General features: G+C 43.1%; 1 protein-coding gene across 3 annotated transcripts in view; it reads right to left on the reverse strand.

Annotated features, from left to right (window-relative positions):
- LOC144005942 (glucocorticoid receptor-like) overlaps positions 1 to 17,092 on the reverse strand; it is a 31,435-nt gene extending 14,343 nt beyond the window's left edge. For 2 of the 3 annotated variants that reach the window (XM_077504454.1, XM_077504451.1), the window contains exons 1-2: positions 13,778 to 14,468; positions 10,063 to 11,050 (exon numbers count right to left, since the gene is read on the reverse strand). In XM_077504454.1, coding sequence (XP_077360580.1) covers positions 10,063 to 11,042 — 980 coding nt within the window. In that variant the 5' untranslated portion in view covers positions 11,043 to 11,050; positions 13,778 to 14,468. Of the gene's footprint in view, positions 1 to 10,062; positions 11,051 to 13,777; positions 14,469 to 16,964 lie in introns of those variants that run through there. The other variant, XM_077504453.1, reaches the window with a different exon arrangement.
- Between the last annotated feature and the right edge of the window lie 323 nt (positions 17,093 to 17,415).

Below are 17,415 nucleotides of genomic sequence, written 5' to 3' on the forward strand. Positions count from 1 at the left end.
CATTATGATTTGTTTTTGTCAAGTGCGAAATGATGGATTGTAGTCGCAATGTGATGTGCCGCGAGTGTCCTTTTGTGTTAATATATGTTCAGACAGTGATGGTGGGAGGATGTAAATGCGCCCGTCCATTAGTCAGCCTTAGCCAGCACCGACGTTTGTTTCAATACTCCCACTCGCTTGTACGCGGGTTTTGTTTTCCACCCTCACAGTCAGACGCAAAAATTTTGCGAAGGCTCGCTCAGCCTGCTCCGACGCAGTCACGACAGACAGAATAAACGTCTGTAATGGCTGCTGCGTGTATCCATCATCATCATCAGTCTTGATGGACTCCCGTCCTCACGCAGCGCAATGTTGAAACCTGACGACTGCGTCACACGCGTGATTGACACGAGTTTGCGTCACGTGACGGTCGTCATGGTGACCGCTGAGGCTTTGCACTGAATACGAGGACGTTGATTTCATTTGGATTACAGTCGTGGCCGGAAGCGGTTTGGGCGCTCAGATCTGACAAACTATGTGCTTTGTAGGTGCTGCTGTTTTGCTCAGCAACATGCTTCAAATGGGCTCGGCAGTTCGAGCCGTTTGAGGAAGGTGATTCATTTTCTCAAGTGATAGACACTTTTTTTTTTTTTTTTTTTAAATAGAGAAGAGCCTAAATTAAACGATTTAAACTTTACAGGTGAACATAATTTGACCTTCTCCAAACTTTTAAATGCACGTCCGACTGTTAAGAGAACATCAAGCAGTGCAAAAAGTCCTCAAACGACGGCAAAACTCACGAACGGATCAAAACGTTCGCTGGTAAAATTGCAAGTTTTTTTTTATTATTATTATTATTTAAGTAGTCGTCTTCCTCATGCGGTTCATGTTGACATCAAGATACCGAAGCTGACGAAGGCGCACCACCAACTCGTCTTGGCACCAAAAAAATAAATCAATAAAATAAAAATGGAAACGAGAGTGTATTGTGTAGGTCACGTTTGCGTGCGCGTTGTAAAGTGAAAAGTCAATGAAAGCTCAATCAGGACAGCGGAGGAAAACGGACGCCGACGCGCCTCGGGCCTTCACCATCCATCTCATTTCAAAGACGCGACGTGTCAGCGGCAAATTGGATCTGCGGGGAGCAAGTCAAGGTTCCGCGCTACACACGCACACACGTTTGTCTTTGTATCATTGTGGGGACTTCCCCTTGACCTTTCCCTAACCTCAACCGTCAAAAAATGATTGCCTAGCCCAAGGTTGGGCAATCTGGGTCCTCGAGGGCCTGAGTCCTGCAGCTTTTGGAGGCTTCCCACTTCCAACGCAAGCCGATTCCAATCGACGGGATCGTTATCAGTCTTATGCAGCGCTCGCTGATGAGCTGCTCGGACATCAGCTGTGTTGGAGAGGGGAAACATCCAAAGCCTGCAGGACTCCGGCCCTTGAGGACCAAGATTGCCCATCCCTGACCCTCTTGCCCTCTTCCTTAACCTAACCTCAACCAGAAACCAATTCAATGCTAAACTCTAAAACAGGGGTGTCAAACATGCAGCCCGCGGGCCGGATCAGGCCCAAAAAAAGGGGTTTAATCCGGCCCGCGAGATTATTGTGTAAAGTTAAAAAAAATAAATAAATACATTGGAATGTCAGACTAATTAATCAGCCAGCCACAATCAAAACACATCAAATATGTAATTTCACAACTCGTCCTGGATGTGATTATTGCGCACACAACTTAAAGTTACGGTTTGATGAATTCTTATTTTTTATTTTACGTTTTTTACATAACAGACCAACATAACATAACATAACATCCTTATAACGTCATTAAGTGCGCCACGCAATGCATTCTGGGAACACTATATATGCAAAACGGGTCGATTTAACACGTCCGGAACGTATAACGGCAAAATGTTGCCGCGTTACATTTGCATTCGTGTTATTTTTCGGAACAACACGATTACAGTTGAGCTCCATAATGCCACAAAAATCTGCGTATAAATGACGGTAATTGTTTTGAAGTTATATACCGTTAATTTAGCGATGCGGACCACTTGGGAATATATTTTCTTCCATGCAGCCCCTGAGCTAACATGACAAAAAGAGGTCTGAACTTGTGGGGACCACCAAAATGTCCCCACAGGTCCAAGTCGTTCCCCACAACGGTTGCTAAATCTGGAAAAACACGCGCGTATGTAGCAAAGACAAAAAGGTAACAAACACGGATTGAGCGGCGTCCACGTCGCGAAGGCGTGAAGCACCCCGAGGACACGCAAATTCTCCGCGAGCCAAGATTGAAACCACAAACCTGACGAGTGCGAGGCGGACGCGCTTAACCGCCCGACGCGCCGTCCTGACCAAAACTAAATTGAAGATTGACTTCACGGTCGCCGCGTCAATCATCTTCCGCATTTGGATGAGCACTTCTGAAGACGAATCTTCATTTATTTCAACGCCGATTGACAAAACAATCAACAACGCGCGCACAGAATCCAGCGCTTCATTTTCTCAGGAAAATTGCTTTTGATTTTTTTCCAAACGAAACGACGGTTGTCAATAATTTGCGTTAATAACGTGTTGCGGGCTAAAAATAGTCTGATGACTAACAGGTTGAGGAAGGAGGAAAGCACGAGTTGAGCCGCCAAACGAGTCGAGCGCTCGTCGCTTGTCATTCGTTCGCACGAGCAAGACGAGGAGCGCTCGTGCCAGCTCAAGCACCATTTTTGTTTTATCGGAAAAACGATATCTGGGAAATAATGCAAACAATTGCTTTTAACTGCACATTAAAGTATTTCCCTCAAATAAAAATACGATATTCTTATTTCAGACCTCTGAGGAGAGAGATGAGATCGGTGGAAACGATCGGTTTATTTTTAACTACTATTGCTTAAAGCCACCTCTTCATATCAGAAGCTGCATCAAAGCCTTCTGTATGCTCTAGCATAAAACAAAAGAGTATATCGAGGACTGTCTGAGAAAATGAGAATATCGTGATAAAGTCCTTTCTTTTATGTAATGCAATTAAAAACAAAAACAAATGTCATACATTCATTACAATTCATGACAAATCAACTGAAATATTGCAAGCCTTTTATTATTTGAATATTGCTGATGATGGCTTACAGCTTCAACAAAACTCAAATATCGGAAAATATTAGAATATCATGAAAAAATATTCTACTATGCTGTTCAACTAATCACTTGAATAGTCTAATTAATTAACTGGAAACACCTGCAAGTGTTTCCAAGTGAATCTCGAATGGATGACATTTTTGTTTTTTTAAATGCATTACAGAAACTAAAGAAACTAAATTGTCATTTTCTGAGAGTCTTTGGGACACTGATAATATTTAAAATAGAACGTATTTATACATTTTTGGGGGGGTGTCAGGCGATTTAATTTTTTGTAATCAGAATTAATCATTCAATAGTTAACTGGCGATTAATCGCAAATTTTATATTGTTCTAAATGTACAATAATTTATTTCTTTTTTTTGTTATCATACCCTTGTTAACATAAAAGTGGAAAGAAATGTTAAATAGTAATATGGCTGCTTTCTTTTACTCAATGATATGAAGTGACATAATTGCATTTGTAAGACGTTGGTGACAGCTGAGTGCATTTTTTCTTTTCTTTTCTTCATGAAATGATCATAAATGAAATGACTTTGTTTTAAAATGTTTGAAGAGATCTTGAATATGATGTTTTGTTTTTTTCTTTCTTTCTGTTTGCGACATTGCAAGTCATTTCATTTGCCACTTTGCTGACACTTTTTTTTTTTTTTTCCAGCCCGTCATGCGGCCATTCTTTTTTTTTTTTTGAAATAGCAACACAACCCCCGTCTGCGTCTATTCTCATCATGGCTACCGCAAAGGCTACGCTACTATTTTTAAACCACACTTGCCATGAAAATACTTTTAGTCACCGTTTACTGGAGGCTAAATCTGTGCCGCTCACACAAATCTGGCACACTTTTGAAAAGTAGCTTACTTTTGTTGTCGTTTGTAGTTTTGATCATGTACTTCACCACAGGTACGAAATAGGAGTGCGACGATATTGTGATAAATCATCGATACTTTGTCTCATGATAGATTATCGATACGCCTACGCAAATATTGCGATATTTGTAGTGAGCAATGACTTGACGGGCCACTAGGGGGAGCGCCTCATAAGAGTGGCGAGGAAATGGACGCAAGTCTTCAGGCGAACAAGAAGACTCATCACTTGTGTTTATCTGTCCGGCCAGTGACTCGCTTATGTATTCATTTCTATGAAAAATGTCCATTTTATCTTCAATTTTAAAACATATTTTATGTTTTGACTTTTTGAAGCACACAATTTCTGAGGAATATATATATATATATATATATATATATATATATATATAAAATACACTAAAGTACAGTAAAGTTGTGTTTCAGTGGTGGTTTAAAAAGAAACTATTTTCTCATTAAATGTTTGTCTTGAGTAGTTTTATCGTGGATTTATTACCTGACCAAGATATCGATAATCGCAGTATGGTCATATCGTGATATAATAGTTATCGTGATCCCTGCATCGCATATCAATCGTATGAAATGTAAAGAAAAAGTCCTACACATCATTTGATGCATGTTTTACAAGCCTAAAAATACATTGCTGAAAGTTTAAAAAAATAATAATAATCATTTAAAGTGCGTGTTAAACATGCTGAACAGGTTGAGCCATTTGCGATGCTAAATAACCGTCCTGACGTCCGTTTCAGTGAAGCCCGTGTCACTTTGCTTGATGAGGAGAATGATAAATAAGCCAAACGAGGTCGCTCAGTCGCTCGGTCGGTCAGCATGACTGGCACCGAGTCTCAAGTGTGACACGGGCATTTATTTATTTTTTTTTTCCACCAATTGACGCCATTTGGAAAGGAAAAAAATGGCTCTCTTTCTAGGATACGCGCCTACCTGAGAATTTTGCCGTGTTTTTGTCATGTCCTGTTTTGCCTCAGGCTGATGTGTCAATGTTCAAAAGGCGGGAGACAAATTGGAATCATGGGAAATCGTCCGACTCTTCAAGGCGGGAGATTTAATGAGCAATCGTGATGAATTCATGTTCATCTTCTGCTTTGATGTTTTCCCACGCGCTCGTAGCAGGACGGTGGTGTCACACGCTCGAATCCGTATGAACACAAACGAGCGGAACGACCAGATGAGTCATCATGCCGACATCCCTCTGCCCATTGTTTCTTTCTCATTTTACATGTGGAACAATTCAGAGTTCAACTAAGGACAAGCCCACAAAAATATGACTCAAAATGCAAACAAAAGTGAAGAGTTGACACTCGGAAATTTCATTGAATTGACTGCGACGTCGGTTCCAGTCTTTGCCGTACGGTCGGGCTTGCTCAATTATGGACAAATAATCATCACAATGATTTTGGCAGTAATTGAAATCATGAAATCATGTTTACACATTTAAAAATATTCAAACCAATTCAAATAGAAACACTGTAATTATGTAAGTTCCTTTTGGACCAAACAAAATTTTTATATATTTCTAATAATTATTTACTTATATGTATTTGCTTATTTATTATTATTATTATTTTTGTACAAAACAAGAACATGTTTAAATGTAAAAAAACAAATAAAAATAAGTCAGATGAAATTATTTGAAACACTAAAAGTTCCTTTTGGATGAAACAAAATTTATTAAATGAGTTATTTTTGAATGTTAAAAAAAAAAAAAGGTGCAAATGTTTACATTTACACAACTCAAAAATTAGTATTATTAATATATATCTTTTTTTTTTTTAAATGAAAAATTATGTAAGTTCCTTTTAGACCAAACAGAATTTACAATAATATTTATTTATTCATGTTAAAACGTATTTATGCAAGAAGTTGGAGTGTAGCATGTGCACTATGTAGAAGGACGATGATTCATTCGTTTAATTTTTTTGGTACAAAACAAGAAAATGTTGAAACGTGAAAAACAAAGATATTTTAATATCAATTTGGCCGTATATTGAATCGATACAAGAATTGCGTGCCGTAAAATCGTGATATATTGCTGAATGGATTTTTCTCAACACCCCTTTTATGTAGGAAACAATGATAATGATTTGAAATCATTCTGGACATTGTCGGAATTGGCCTTCTGGAAAAATGTTCACTTTTTGAATGAGTGGGGGGGGGGAAAAAAAGAAAAAAAAAAAAAGAACTTTCCTGCTTGTATTCTAAATATGTTGCGATGCACCCTATTCGATTTGTTTGACTTTACTGCAGGATTATTGAACAATTTCTTCATATTTCTCTTCATTCAGTGAAGAATGTTAAAATATTAGCGCTTCCAAAATAAAATGCATCATTTATGACGTCAGTAACGAACAATGAAAATCCCAAAAGTGGATTCTTTGAAGATGAGAATTCGAAAGGCAGCAAAGGTGTTATCGATCCAAAGTCCGCGTAGAAATATTATCGTCCCGTTTCCGTTTACTGCAATCAAATTGACTGTCACGGCCGACTGTACTTTTCCATCACCCCACCACCTTCTTTTTTTCTTTTCTTTTTTTTATGAAGCATTACTTCCTGTTTGGAAACTGTCGTCATTTCATGACTTCTTGTGCAAGGTTCAGCTTTGTTTGTGTTTCCCTCGTGTTATTGTTTTACCACAGCGGACCCATAAAAAAAAAAAAAAGTCCCACTACTAGCTTACAAGCTCCCGTTCTGTCACTTTTTTTTTGGTGCCATTGACCCGAATGTCTGTACAGTCTGACATTTGTGCTGTTGACTTAAGCTTACTCATTTGTCACACTGCCGACGCTGACACATGAAAACGGCGTTTGTGTTACTTTGAGGTTTTTACAATTGTGGGAATGCTTCAGGTACCAATTGAAAAATTCACTGAAAGGGAAATGAAGCAAAAATGAGGCTGACCAATTCTGTATAGCCGTGCACATATTGATCAATTGGCCGGCTGATTTGCTTCATTTTGGGGGATTGGTAATCATCCAATCCCTTAACTCATTCAAACCCCAAAAACGTGTAAATATGTTGTTAATTTATTTGTCCTTCATTCCCAAAAACGTATTTATGTTTTGTTGTTTTTGTTTTATTATTATTGTTATTATTATTATTATTATTATTATTATTATTTTTAATGCAAGAGCATACAGAAGGCTAACTGTTGAAACAAAGGTAGTTAAAAAAAAAAAAAAGGTATAAGAGATCAACCAGGGCCGTGTTGCAACAAGCTGCTTTCCCCACAGTTTGAAACTTTTTTTTTTTTTTCTTTCCCGATGAAAGAAGCGACTCATCCTTGTTTTGGTAGATTGGAAAGTTTTTTTTTTGTTTTTTTTTCCAATAAACTTTTGTCATACGACAAGCAAATAGGCTCGTTCAAGATTCCAGAAAAGTTTGTTATAATTATACGAGCAGATGCTTGGCATACTGGCAAACGATCTCAGCCGACCAACTTGACTTGGCAGTTTTGGTTTTTGTTTTGTTTTTTTCATACGCTGGAGGCAGAAAGAGAAGTCGGTCACCCGGAAGCTTGACAAAACCTGGCTCAGCCCTCTCACGTTATTAGCCCGGCGGTCTTGACCAACAGGATGTGAGGCCATGATCATCAACTTGTTGCCTTTTTGTTTTTTCCGTCTTACTTGCAAGCAGCTGTCCGAGCGTGCGGCGGTTACATAAGTTGCACGAGCGAGCAGCCACTTCAAGGGGGAATAAACGCTTGCCTGCGCACGGAACCGCAACCTTGACCGGGTTTAATGACTGACCGGGTCGAGCGTTCTTGCGCGCAGGCACGTGCGACCGCAGAAGCACAAAAAAAAATAAAAATGATGGCAGAAAATTGTGTCAAAGTGATGAAGAGGTTCCACATGTGACTTTTCGGGTTAAATATCTTTTTGCTCTGTTACCGTTCACAGCAACTGTACAGAGTGAGCAGCTAGTAATCATTAACTGGCATGAGCGACGAAAGGTCAAACGTCCAATTGGGACGAGCGCCAAATTAAACAGCCGCCTCCACAACATGTTACCAAGATTGATGCCTTCGTTGACACAAAAGTTTCTCATACGCGATAATATAAACAAGCATTCGGAACTAATATCCAAATGGCATCAGTTGCTTCTGTTCCAAAACTGGCAAAACAGGTTGCACAAAATCTTGGCCATTAAACATGAGGCCGCTTCCAATTGAAAACGGACAGTGCGGCATACCACCAAACCATATTCAGCAGGGCTGCACGATATCGGAAAAACATGCAGTATCGTTGCTGAATAGAGCGATATCGATATTATTAACATGTACCTAAAGAAATGACATTTTTATGATCTAATGAAAGAATGACATTTTTTTTTTCATTCAGCAAAATAATCAAACTCAATGTATTCTTAATTCATTGTCGATAATGTTCAACTATTGGATGGATCCATTCATCTAACCAAACATCCGTCCATGCATCCATCCAACCATCTGTCCATTTAACCATCCATCTAACCAAACATCCATCCATGCATCCATCCAAACATCCGTCCATCCGTCCGTCCATCCACCCATCGCAATGACGCCCGCCCACCTGACCTCGGCCCCACATGGACCGCAAAGCGCCATAAGAGCGACAAACGCACTAGACTTTTTTTTTTTTAACTCGGGTGGCACGAGGAGGCGAGCAATCGGCGCGTCGCTGCTGGAAATGCACCAACGAGCCACTTCCTGTTGCGAGGTGACACGTGTGGCGTGACGGCAAGCGAAACTGATGACTCTCCAATAAGGCTGCAGGCCGTTACAAACCACAGCCTCCCTCCCGTGACTAGCAACATAGTGACTCTTTGAAACCGTCTTCCCATGTCAACGGTACTGATCCGTTAACAGCAAAAACACTGCAGAAAACAGGAGTCGCATCATTCTTCCATTTTTACAATGAATTTGTCATGATGCATTTTTTTTTTGAAACTCATTAGTGGCTTCCAATATTCAAAGTGTGCACAAAAACAACATGGAAGCAAACAGATAAGTTGCCAAGGATGACGTTTACACGCAGTCAAGAACCAGAACCATGTCAACACACACAAAATCCTGAATGCGTTCTTATTCAGGTCTTTCAAAACCCTTACCCCATTTTCTAAACCGAATATATAAATGCGTTGGGAATCGGGGTGCACCGATCGCAATTTTCCAGCCGAACACCGATCTTTTGGAAAGTGTGACCTGCCAATACCGATTTTTGTTCCATTACAAGCAGCATATCCCCTTTTCAGACCTCTGAGGAGGGAGATGAGATTGGTGGAAAAGATCGGTTTATTTTGAAGGGATCGGCCGATCACCGATCTTCCAAAATGAGGGAAATCAGGGCCGATAAATTGGCCGGCCGAGAGATCGGTGCACCCCGAGTTGAGAATACCTCGTTTGAACGGCAATATGTTGTTTTCAGCGCATGCTCTATCCGCAAGGAATCTTGGCCGACTTCAATCTGTATCAGCTTGTGCTCGACTCCTGACATCATCGTCATCGCGCACACGCACACGCACGTCCTGGAAATGCGATGTGAAATTCCTAAAAGATGGCTGGAACTGAAGGAATGCTTGGCGCGCTGCGTCAACATGTCCAAGGGTAAAAACAACACCGAGAAGAAGAAAAACGGCACGAGAAGCCGAGCGGCTTGTGTCGAAACGAGTCAAAGGGGAAGACGCCGACGCTTCAAAGCAGCCAAAAGGCGCCGACCGCTTTGGCGCTTTCTTGTGCGGAACTCGAGTGCTCTTCAATTGACTTTGGCGGCACGACGGGTGAGCCGGTTGCGCTTTCAGCAAACTCAAGTCGATCGGCTTCCGAACCTCGCAACCTCATGTGGAAATTATTTGCACTTGTCAAGTGGTAAAAAGTGCAAAGGTGACAATACAGCTGCACAATCCATGTATCAAAAGAAGACCAAGTTGATCCTGTCAGACGAAGTCGATAGTTTGCAGCAGCGTCAAATCAAGCGAGCGATTGTTATCATTTTGGAGAGCCGTCACCAAAGTGAATCCAGATGAATCGGAATTTGCTACAACAAAGCCAGCAAAGACAAAAAAGCCAAATAAGGACAAATTAACGTCACCTACCTGGAGAAGCCGAGCGGGTACGACGTCAACGCGGCGTCCCTTGGCATGACGGGGGCCTCCACGTACCCGCCCCCTCGCATCCAGCCCTCCCCCAAGTTTGAGTGCACGGCAAAAGGCTTGCGGTCTTGTTGGTCCAAGTCGGTTGCGCAGCGGAAGCCGGCGGGGGCTGCGAAATGAGCCCAAGGCACGCCGGCCTGCAGGCACCGCGACCGGCAGAAGACGGGGTCCCGGTTCTCCTGCTTGACCACGCCGGGTGTGCGGATGTGGGCGAAAGCGTGCTCGGGCTCCTCTTCCTTGATGACCACGCTCGAGAGGAGCGCCGAGGGCTGTTCAAGCGGCTGGAGGTGGTGAGGATGCTGCTGGCCGCCGTTGCTTTTGGGCAAGCCGCTGTCGTGCAGGATCTTATCCAAGTGAGCCACTTCGGAATCCAAGTCAAAGTCGCTGATCTCCGGCAGCGTTCCCGGAAGGTCCAGGTCTTTCCAAAGCTCGCTCTCGTCCATCAGGCGACCGCCGCCGCCGGTGGACGCGTCGCAGGAAGTTGAGGCGGGAAGTCCGCCGTAACATCCCAATTCTTTATCCAGCGAGAAGTCTCCTTCCTGTTTGATGTGCTGGGGGAAAACGTCGTGCAGCGGAAGGCCTCCCAGGACGGAGGCGTTGATGACGGACACGTTGTCCAGATGGACGAGATTCTGGCTCAGCAGCGCCAGGTCGTCCTCCATGTTGAAGCCGCCGACGTCCTGCTGCCGGAGCATTTTCTGACCGTTGGTGGCCGGGCCTTCCAACAGGACCTGATGCTGCTGGTGGGGGATAGCGGGATCCGGATGCTCTTTGGGTCCGCCCCCGTTTTGGGTGCTTGGGTGGAGAGCGTTCAGGGGGGAACAGGCGGCCTCGGCCGCGTCTCGGCAGACTCCGTTGCCCAACTCCAACAGCGTCAGGCAGTCGTCGCCGTTCACGTTGCACTTCAAGCCGCCCGGATCCATTTTGTTATCTTGACGTGACAGTGGCGGCATTCCCAACACAAACAGAGGAAGAAGCGATCATGTTAGCGAGGATGGGACAATCATCATTGAGTGGATTCAATTATTCCTCAGAAAGTATTAAGAACCAACTTTAAGCCATTCACAAACTCTTCCCTAACTTTAAAGGAGCACCAGCTGCATATATTAAAGCGATACAAGATCAGCTATTCTGTTAAACGGAACATTTCAACTGTTCCCTGAAAAAGAAAACTGTCAATTTATGTCGAGCGATTATGATTCTATAGCACGTTTTATGAATATTTTTGCATTAAGTACTGTATCGGGCATTGGACAGTCGCGTGATCATCGTGATGTAGCGCGTTCGTAACATACACATTGAATGAACGACAACAAAGAACTCACGATGAATTATCGCGTCCCACGGCAGATCAAGGAAGCACTTCGTCAAAAGCAGTACAGCCAAATTTTGATTTGTTTCCAAACGAAAGCCGGATGAAACTGGCAGATCCGTCCGCCGGTGAGTCCAAGTGGACGGTAAACATCCGGGTGACTTTTACTCTACTAGGCTAAGCTACATGTCGTGTGCTAAGCACGCTTTAGCCCACATTAGGAGCGGCGCCGCACCCCCACACGGAATCGGAATGACATGAAACCGGACGTGTTGAGGATTTTACCCCGATTAGAATTGCCGCAGTATTTGGGACAGAAAACTTTCTTTTTCTTGCCCATGAACGAAGGCAGCTCTCGTTTACGCACGGGATACGTCGTCACGGTCACGTGACCAGGATAATGGCATTAATCGGTTGAAAAGAAAATTCCTGGACGAAGATGTCAGAGATATTTGCACTTTTATTCTTTGTGCACAATGCATAATCCAAGACTGGAAAATGAGTGAGAAGTTTTGTATCGCTTTCAAATGTTCATCCATCCATTTTCGATAGCACAAGTCGCCATTCGCTACAACCCGTACTGGTCACCAGCCAAGTCCACATCAGCTTTCAGACAACGCAATAAGCCACATGTGGAAGTTTTCAGTATGTGGTAGGAAGCCCGAAAGGAAACACAACAGAAGGCCCGAAGCGAGATTCAAACCCCAAACCACAGAACTGTGAGGCAGATACGCTCACCACTTAGACGGACCACCACGTCACGTACGAAAATCCAATTTATTTCAGTCGATGGAGGACCAAGTGCCCGATACTGATGAAATGTCAATAAGATGAGCGGGCGCCACATTTCCTGCCTTTAACTTACGCCCACGCCGGAACAACATGGCTGCCTGGCGAATGCCGCGCGCCAATCTGACCTGATTTCAAAAAGAAATCATGACAGACGGATGACTCGGTCTCACGCAACAGACAGTCGCTAACTGGAAGTGTCTGCTGGATGGAACTTGTACCTTTGAAGAGCCCTCACTGACACTCCCGCCACCGCACTCTAACTTGTGTTTTGGTGCTGCTGACAGTCCCGAGCGACCACGCGTCTGCCATTCAACTCACGCGAGGGCCCCTGGGGCCTTTTAACACACGCCGGCTGTCTCCACTTGCAGGAAAAAGTGCACGTGAAGACAAATACAAATAGTTTGGTGACGGTAAGGCATGAATCCGTGTCAACTTCTGACCGACTGAAAAATATTGACGTTTCACACTACCAAATGTTCTCAAAAATGTTTTATTGGGAAATGTTGAATAACTTTTTTTTTTTTTTTTAAATAACATCAAAATGTAGTGCAACAGAAAAATTCTTATTCCTAAGAAAACGAGTAGCTACTTCTCAGTTTTTGTGACTTGACTTCAGAGCAGGGTTAGTAGAGTTTGGGAATTTTTCATTTGAGTTAGTTTTGACTTTTGTTTTTTAAATGTAGTTAGTTTTAATTCAATTTCAAGGTGATTCAGTTAGCTTTTACTAGTTGTAGTTATTTAATAAATACTTAGTTTTAGTTAGTTCCTATATTAGTTTTTTGTGTGTATTATTTATGTATAATATTTAAAAAAAAAACAGCATGGGAGCGACGTCATCTGAAGGTCTTTTTCTATTGGTTGCTGCTAGATGACGTCACTTCTGTGTGACATACATTCAAACATCCTTATTCCGGTTAATATCAAAATAAATCTACTTATTTAAAATCATCCCCAAAGGCTCATGCATTAAATGAATTGGCAAAGACTAAAACGAAGAACATGAGTAGTTTTATCGTAGATTTATTACCTGATCAATTTATCGATGATCGCGGGACCGTCATATCGTATCGTATCGTATCGTGAGGTAGCCGCAAGTTCCCACCTCCAACACTCACCGGAAGTCAACCCGGATCCAAAATGAGGACAAGTGCTTGATGAATGGATGAATCGATTCGCTCAGGTGCGCTTAATTAATATTGCGTCTAACGACAGTAAACCGAAAGTTAGGACCACTATCATGCCTGTTGTAACTCATTTTGCAGAAGTGCGTCACAGATGTGGGACTATTTCAAAAAGGAAATGTTGGATTTTCCACGCTGACGTTGCATTGCATCGCTACGCAACATTAGTGCAACCTGTTGGCTGTCTGCTTCCACTGCAACAGATCACGCCGTCGAGCTTTTTTTTTTTTTTTTTTTTTTTTGTAAGCACGCTATTGCTTTTGAACCAAAGGTTCAAAGCAACGCAGTCAACACTACAAAGTGGCATGACATCGTTTTGTTTTTTGTTATAAATAAATATATTGAAAGTTGCATTCCAGAGAGGGAAGCTTACCTGCTGTTTGTAGAGAGACGTCGACCTCCCTTTTAGGACATGTCCTGTCCAAAGTCAGTGAGAAACAACAACGACGAGTGACGCAAAGTCGGCGCGTGGGAGCCGTGAAATAAAACGCATCACGTGCAGGTCAGACGGCAAAAATAAGAATGCTCGAAAGTGCGGCTTGAGTAAATATTCCCCGCTCGCCACCAACTATTTGTCAAGTCAAGTTAAAAAAAAAAAAAAAAAGGTCGAGGAAGAAGGCGACCCGAAAGCCAAAACGCTCGCTCCACTTTTCTGTGTTTTATGAAGCAGGAGGTGAAGGAGGGAGGGGAGGAAAAGAAATGGACGGGCGGATCCTGTCAAAAGTGTCGGCCCATGTCCAAGTCGCCGCCGAGCTCCACACGCACTCGAAAGTTATATAAGAGCGAGCGAGTGTGACGAGCGGCCGCATTCTGTCGACCAACTCGAGAGGACGCAGGCGGGGCGGGCAGACTGCCATCAAAGGCCGAAAAAAAGAAAAGAAAAGAACTTCCGCTCGCGCCCTGTCAGAGAAAAAGAGAACACCGGAAGCGCCGTCACCCGCCTCGACACCGTCTTTAAAACAGCGCGTAAATTCGGCTTTTTCTTTGTATGAATTCACAACAGCGACACGGCTTACCAAACGACAACTCTCGGCCTATCGATTCCGATTCGAACGTCGATTTAAAAAAAAAAAAAAAAAAAAAAAAAAAAGCTTTTATTTGATGTTGCGGATCTTTCTGTCGGCCCTGATGTGACTGCTGTGGCTTGACGCGACACGTCGTTTGACACACTAGCGGTGAACGCCCCTTTCTTTTCCTTTCCTCCCAGCAAATTTGCTTCCAGGGAATCTGTCAAAACGTGTCCTCGCTCCTCGTCGCCCATTTCGAAACTCGCGCTGACTTCCTGCCCTGCAGTGGGAGCTTTCAACGAGGTTTTTTTAACCCAGTCTGAGGTTCGCTAAGGCCGGCGCTAAAAAGGTCACGGAAGCAGTTTTCTCCATGACCAGAAGCGTGAAATGATCCGATTGCAATCTGCTGTCTTTTGTCTCCTCCGATATGACTCACAAACACATGAACATAAAGTGGTGACGTTTGGTTTCGATGTTTGTTTGTTTAGCTGATGCAAGAAGTCAGTTAAAAACTTTGAACTTGGACGGCCTTTTATACAATGTATGTTATTATTGATGTTATAAACAGTGTAAAAATGATAAATGCTGCAATGCAAGTAGATTGCAGCTGTTAAATACAAAAATAATAACCGAGTCCGCATTAATCGGCGTCTCCTCAACAAGCTGAAGGCCCCTGGCTCATCCTCACGTCTTCAAAACTGACAAGTTACCAAATCAAAGCCGACGCGTGTGCTAAAACACAAGCTTGCGCATGGATGTCATGAAAGATGGAGTCGTATTAAAAGTATCAATTCATGGTTTTATGACTCGATATTGGGCTATGAAAAAGAATATCGATTTGATATCATGGAGTCAGGAAGGACAACTTAGCCAACTAAAAGTGCTTTTCTTTTAACATCCTGGATGGCTGTTGACGTCAAAGATTCATTTTTACTGGGCTGGTAAGTGAACAACAAAGAACAAATGTCTCAAATTGTTCAAAACGGCCAATGACAATTGGAACGATCACGAATGAGGTGAACATCCGCTTGGAACATAAACCAACTGTCCCGGAACAGGCCACGCCAGGTCAAACAAGCCGAGTTTGAAAGATATCGGAACCCAAAACGAGCGAAGGCCGAGAAACTCGAGTCGCAAGGCGGACGCGCAGCATCCGGCACGAGCGGCCGGATCATCTTGCGTCTGCGAGCGCCCAAGCGAGGACAACCGGAAAAAGGAGAGCTTGTTTACACGGACGCTCGCACATTTGCTCGTCTTGCTCCGTGCCGGCCATTTTGATTAGAAGGCGCAGAGCGCGGCGTGCCGTGCATGCGAGACGTCTCGTTAATTAAAAAGGGTACGCGTAGCCCGAGACCAGCCGGAGCTCCCCCAGGGCCCCGCAAAAACCACCCTGTTCTCAAAACAGCGCTGGGAACACGCTGAATTTTTTTGCCCTCTCGCCGGCCAACGGCGGACCAGCCGATTTACCGATAAGACGTAACGTAAGGTACAGCCGGGGATAGGTTGGCGTGGGCTTGCGCAACGCCGCACGCTCCCTCACGCGAGCACACAAGACAAGCGTTCGCTACAAACGGAACTTAACACGCATCTTCCATCAGCCAACAACACGGCACACCGTAACGGAAGACGCACTCCAACCCGGACCGGGGTCAAGATGAATATCGTCCGTTGAGGTGCAGCGGAAACGCATCAGTTGACTCATAAACCTGAAGAAGGCAATTCCAGGATTGCGTCGGAAACATTAGCGACTCAAATAGCGGTGCAAAATGGCCGCTAAAAAGGAATGCCCAATCGGAATTTTCAGACTGGAGTCACAAACGGGTGAGAGGAAAGTTCAACGGTCACACTCGCATCTTCAGACCCGGAACAGTTTGCGTTTGTATACTGGAATATTTAGACCATTCGTGGGAATTCAATTGAAGCGTTCAGTCAGTCACATTTGTACTTCACTGTTGGCCTCTCACATCGTCACAGCAGCACACAAAAGAGTCAACAGGTTAGCATAGCGCTAGGCTGCCAAAGATGGGACTTTTTTTGTAGCGAGCATGGACCGATTTGGGTCGGTACTTCCGAGCACCATTTCACATCCGATCAAAAATCGCACTAATTCCTCTGTGGCTAATTTGTTTCAATTTGACAAGTTCTAGATATTAAAAAGTAATTGTGAAATAGATTTGTAAAAAGATATTACTGTTAAATAAACAATGAACTTCGATTAGCACCAAAATAAATAACATAAAAAATAAAGAAAAAAAATAAAGAGTAAAAAAAAAAAAAGCACGGAAAATTTGTTCCGTTGAGTCCCAGTACCGATTCCCAGGTACTGAGAATTGGAGCAGTACCGGTTCAAATGTGAAAGGTACCCATCACTAGCGCTAGCTAGCTGTGACGACACAGTACGGTTGGATTAAAAAATAATTCAATCAATCAATAAAAAAGTAGTCTTGTTTTTAAAAAAAAAAATGTTTTTGGGCTTATGTGCCCTTAAATAATTCAATAAATAAGACAAAATGACTTCTTTTTAAATGAGGCCTCAAATTTGGGGGAACAAACCTAAAAATGGAGTCTGAAGAATGTCTTCCAAGACGGAAATCCGATTTTCTTTTTTTGGTCGACGTCTTTCCTGAGAGGTCGCAACCGCTGAGTTTGGACAATAGACTTAGGAAACTTCCAAAAGGTGGCTTGCGGAATCTGAAAGTTTCCTGCTGGACACAAACAAACAAAAGAAACTTTTGTCTGATGTTTCACTTTCAAACGGCCAAGAAGTTGACGAAAGCGTCTGACGTTGGACAACATTTTTCCACCCGACGGAGTAATAGCAACTGCAATATTTTCAAGAGTCTCTTAAGACACATTAAAAAAAAAATGTGGATTGTAATTTTCACTCCTGGACGCAGCATTTGATCACCAAGCCAAATTCTTTGATGAATATCGTCCAACTGTGCATGTGATGATTTCTATCCAGCGGCTCTGCATCACCCGAAGAGCAAAAACACGACGCTAA

The sequence above is a fragment of the Festucalex cinctus genome, chromosome 18 (genome assembly GCF_051991245.1).
Source record: "Festucalex cinctus isolate MCC-2025b chromosome 18, RoL_Fcin_1.0, whole genome shotgun sequence".
Lineage (NCBI taxonomy): Eukaryota > Metazoa > Chordata > Actinopteri > Syngnathiformes > Syngnathidae > Festucalex > Festucalex cinctus.